This window comes from Halyomorpha halys, unplaced genomic scaffold, assembly GCF_000696795.3.
Source record: "Halyomorpha halys isolate HHAL.00 unplaced genomic scaffold, Hhal_1.1 Scaffold14.1, whole genome shotgun sequence".
NCBI classification, from domain to species: domain Eukaryota; kingdom Metazoa; phylum Arthropoda; class Insecta; order Hemiptera; family Pentatomidae; genus Halyomorpha; species Halyomorpha halys.
In genome coordinates, this window is record NW_027115673.1 from 1,192,924 (window position 1) to 1,197,668 (window position 4,745).

Below are 4,745 nucleotides of genomic sequence, written 5' to 3' on the forward strand. Positions count from 1 at the left end.
TTATTATTATTATTATCCGTTTTTTCTCGCTATTACGTGTTATGTGTCTGAGGTAAGGGACCTAGAAGTCCAACCACCTTCATATTTTGTTTATTTATTTATTTTCTCTTTTAAATATTTAAAACCTTTCGCACTATGCGTGCTGTGTCTAAGAGAACCGACAGTTGAGCCACTCTTAGTACATCAATAGGCACTCCCAAACCATTCACTCCTGCCACTGTGGATTTTGGTACGAGACCATTGGTGGATATTATGATTGGAGTTGTGGTAACTCCCTCCAAGTGATACCGTTCCTTCATTTCAATCGCCAATTCCTGATATTTCCTTAGTTTTTCTCCCACAGTAGAGCTTATATTATTATCCTTGGGGATTCCGACATTAATAAGTTCCGCTTTCTTTTTTCTTAGATCAATAAGGAGGATATCTGGCTTATTATGACGTACTGTATGGTCCGTAATTATGATTCATACCAATAGAGCTTGAGAGGGCCTTTTTGAGGTGTCTATTTGGGTGGTACTTGTAGTATGGGCTCTTATCTTCAATTAAGTTGTACTTTATTATCTGCAGGTCCTGGGCATTGACCACCTTTCCCTTGTTCACATGCAGCACCACGCACTTATCAAGTCCAAATGATATGCTTATTATTTATTATTATTACTATTAGTAGTAAGTATTTGTTTTTATTTTTTTTTCTTGTTAAATGGGTAATCACTTTTAAAAAGAAAAGTTTTTCTATTTGTCAAGAAAGTCAAAAATTCAGAAAAAAAATGTGATGTATTAAGGGCCCAGCAGAAAAAAAATCCGATTATTTAGGGAGGCGCAAACCGAAAAAGATTGGGAACATCAGGACTTCCGAACCAAAATACTCTGGTTAATATTTTTAAAAAAAATCATATGCATATAACGTATCATTGTGTATAATGTTGCCATGACAATGTATATACAGTGCGTGCATCTCGCAACTATCACTAAGCATCCGGCATAAGACCTAAAGTATTGTTTAGATAGGTGGGCTCAAGTCAAAGTGATTTTCAAAACATTCTAAGACCCTGGAAGGCGAAAATAATAAACAATTGATTTTTATTTTGCTGTTTCTATAAAAATTGTTTTTTATGGTTCCTCGGCGTTGAGTAACAATTATAAATTTTGTTCTTGCCGAGGGGAAGTTGAGGTGGTCTTGGCAGTTGACAGTTTGAATCGGTTGCTTATAATTGTTATTGTTTCTCATTTAGTTATTCATAAAAGTCTTAATTAGTTCGTAGTTATCAATTTTTATTATTCCTAACAATCAGAACTGAGATTATTTTTTCAAATAATTAAATAAAATTAAAGTTACTTTAGACACACATTTCTTAAAAAAATTGTCATTTAAGCCCTGCCAAAATAAGTTCCTAGCGTTTTTCAATATTTCAATTTAATCCTCTCTGTGTTTATAAAATCATCTTTACTCGGTCAATATTGTTTATAAATTCTAAAAAAGGATTAGTTAAGATGCATCAGTTTCAACCGAGATTCCTTATCTTTAAGTGGTATATTGCTTCCTCAAAATGGAAGAGAAAAAAATTCATTTTCGTCATTTAATGATTTTTTTTATTTCCGAAAAGGAAAATCCGCTGCACAGACGGTTAACAAAATTTGTTGTGTGTATGGTGATGATGCCTTAGGAGAAAGCACCGTCCGTAAGTGGATTGCTCGGTTCAGAACCGGAAATTTTGACTTGGAAGACGTATACCAATCGAGTCGTCCATCAAATGTTGATGACCAAATTCAAGTATTGGTCCAGGCAGCCCTCACTCTATGATACGGGGTATCGCAGAAACGCCTAACATAACTCATGCAAGTATCTGAAATCATTTGTGTCTCATAATCGCACAGTCATAGTGTATGAAGTATGCCTTCAACCGCATTGTGCATTGTGCAAGACACACTTCACTTTTGGTTGGCTGGTTGGATTTGAGTGGACTGTATAATTGAAAAATGGAACATGATTAAATGTAATAAAATTCTATTGTTTTATGTTACAAGAGGTGTAGGAGGTGACCGAAAGAAAACATTATGATTAGATTGTTAGTAGAATTTTGTATGACAGTGGTATGGAAATTGTAGATATAACATTGAGGTGGTTGATGATGATGTGGATGTTAACTATTGCTAGATGGACTTACTCCATGGTTCTTTCTTCCCTTCACATTCTCAGGCCTCTCTCCCCTCTGCTGCCGGGAACCACTCAAGTAAATCTACTCACTCATGTGGATATTAATGATGAGTTAACAAAAGAAAAAGATGGCCGCTTCTCTGGCTGAGACAAGATCGCCATCTCTTAGTCTGGGTTACTTCTCTTACCACCGAGAGCGCTGGAGGAGGTGAGATTTGGCTGTTGGCTACATGGGGCGCTACTAATCTTATACATGGCAGCCTTTCCGATTCAACCTTCGGTTGCCGTAGGTTACCCGGACACAGATAGTTCTCCAAATTATTAGGGTGTTGCTGGGATGTGATCCCTCACCCACCCTATTTGCCAGACGTCGCCCCAGCAAATTTTCACTTATTTCGGGCCCTTCAAAACTAGCGGGAAATATTTTATTCACTCACTCGAGAACTGCAAAACGCACATAGAAGAGTTCATTGTGCAAAAATCTGAGTTCTGAGAGAACGGAATTAAAAAATTCTGTCTTAATCTTACAATCTGAACGTCCATCTGTTTCAAACAGTTTCATAGCAGTCAGGATTGCGTTAAAAAAAACAAACTTATTTTTGTGAGAATGAGACATATGTTTATTTATTATTTATTATGTACTTCAAATTGTACAATTTATAATATGATTAAATATTATAGTAATAGACTAGTAGTGTTATAGTTTAGTTTAATTAGTGTAGTCAAATAGGTTGTGAAATCGAATGAGTTGATATGCCTCCCGAAAACGTACGTTACCCACCCAGTCTCCGTGCGAAAAAATACATCAAGAACACTCTTCCTAAATGTTATAATCAATTGCCGAAGCGCTCTAAGATCAAAGAGGCTTTGGCCTCGAAGAATGGATACCGAAGATTCTATGTTAACGAAAAAGGAGAACTATACAGGGGATGGTGGAAGAACGATATGCAAGATGGTATGGATTTTAGAGTAGGCTTTACAATCTAACGTATTGTATATGTTTAGCTTTGAGCCTTTATAACAAGGATACGTTTATAATGCTTTATGAAAAAAATTATGTACAATAATATCACTAAACACAATGTAGTAATTAAAATCTCGTGCGGTTAATTCTATGATTTGAAATTAATCTTTGCTAGTTTCAAACAGAAACAAGAGAATAGCAACCTAAACAACTTGATTAAATGCTTAATTACTATAGAATCAATATTGACAATAATAAGAATGATTTGATGAAGTTATCCTGTCAATTCAAAGATTCCTAGATTAAATCAAATCAGAAGTTAATTATTTAGGAACTATGGTGACAAGAAATCATTAACAGAAAATTTAATTTGCACGCGCCTGTCTGATAAAACATTTTAACAAACCTTTTATTTATAAGTTTCTCGTCATTCTCTACTGCATCTTATGTTTTACTTTGTTACATAAAATCTTTGGCTTTTCAACAATGTACAATTTATCTTTATCACTTATATAAATTCCTATCTCCGAAAATGTATTTTAAATCTCAAAATATTTTGTTTTCTTTCATTATGACCTTAAGTTAATTATTATATCATTTCATAGTTCATATTTACCCATTTTTAATGACTAGAAAAAATATGACAGGGGTAATTTCTTCAAAGAAAGAAAACAAAGGTAATATTATGGTCAGGGGTGCGGCCGAAAGAGTATAAAAAATAGTGAACTACTAATTATTTGCGGAAGTTTCGCCCCAATTTGTTGAGCTTCCTCAGGGCTTTTCAAGTTGAGAGCTTTCGAGACTTAGGACAGTGTTTATTCACATAACCACCATTGATGGTGAAGTCTCGAAAGCTCTCAACAGTCCTGATGAAGCTCAACATAGTGGGTCAAAACTTCGGCAAATAAATAGTTGTTTGACCCCCTTTATCATAATTTGAAATTAGATATATAGCGATACGTTGTTATAAACGTATCACAGGTCCAGAAATATTCGAGACTGTAACCGATCGTTATAAAAGAGATCATTATTAATGATACCCTGTGTATATTTTATGCATGGTAGAAGTAAAAGTACATGCCAGTCAGTACAAAACATACTAATTGCATATTTTTTTTTCATCGTCTAACCAATTTTATAGTACTTAAAATTCATTTTATTTTCTATATAAAAAAAAATCAAATTTATTTGGAAATTTGTTTATATTTTGAAGGTCTTGGAATACAGTCCGATAAGGTACATTACATCGTCAACGAAGGTGAATACCATCATGGCAAAGCTTGGGGCTACGGAGTTACGTGCAAGGTGGAACCCAATAAAATGGAAGACATTTTGTACGGAGGAGAATTTGTTAATGGAGTTCCTGAGGTAAGCCAACTAAAAGTTTATATCTATAAATTGTACTAAATGTATGTAAATAAGTGCATGCTCTTTCAGCACTCATTTTATGAATTAATAATTTATAATTCCTTGTTTCTCTTTGTTATGGCGTTGTGGATTAGGAATCTATTTATTCCTCTGTACTACTTTCTTATTTGTGAGTTTTTTCTTAAATTATAAGTGAGTTGAATAAAACTCGTGATAGTACATTCACGAAGAGTGGGAGGGTGGGAGGGATGGTGGGGG

General features: G+C 34.4%; 2 protein-coding genes across 3 annotated transcripts in view; one reads left to right on the forward strand and one right to left on the reverse strand.

Annotated features, from left to right (window-relative positions):
* Positions 1-4,745, reverse strand: part of LOC106679795 (alpha-tocopherol transfer protein-like) — a gene marked incomplete in the record, with an annotated part of 97,820 nt that overhangs the window by 67,784 nt on the left and 25,291 nt on the right.
* LOC106679808 (MORN repeat-containing protein 3) overlaps positions 2,799-4,745 on the forward strand; it is a 16,672-nt gene continuing 14,725 nt past the window's right edge. For both annotated transcript variants that reach the window (XM_014419168.1, XM_014419161.1), the window contains exons 1-2: positions 2,799-3,110; positions 4,333-4,487. In XM_014419168.1, coding sequence (XP_014274654.1) covers positions 2,909-3,110; positions 4,333-4,487 — 357 coding nt within the window. In that variant the 5' untranslated portion in view covers positions 2,799-2,908. The remainder of the gene's footprint in view (positions 3,111-4,332; positions 4,488-4,745) is intronic.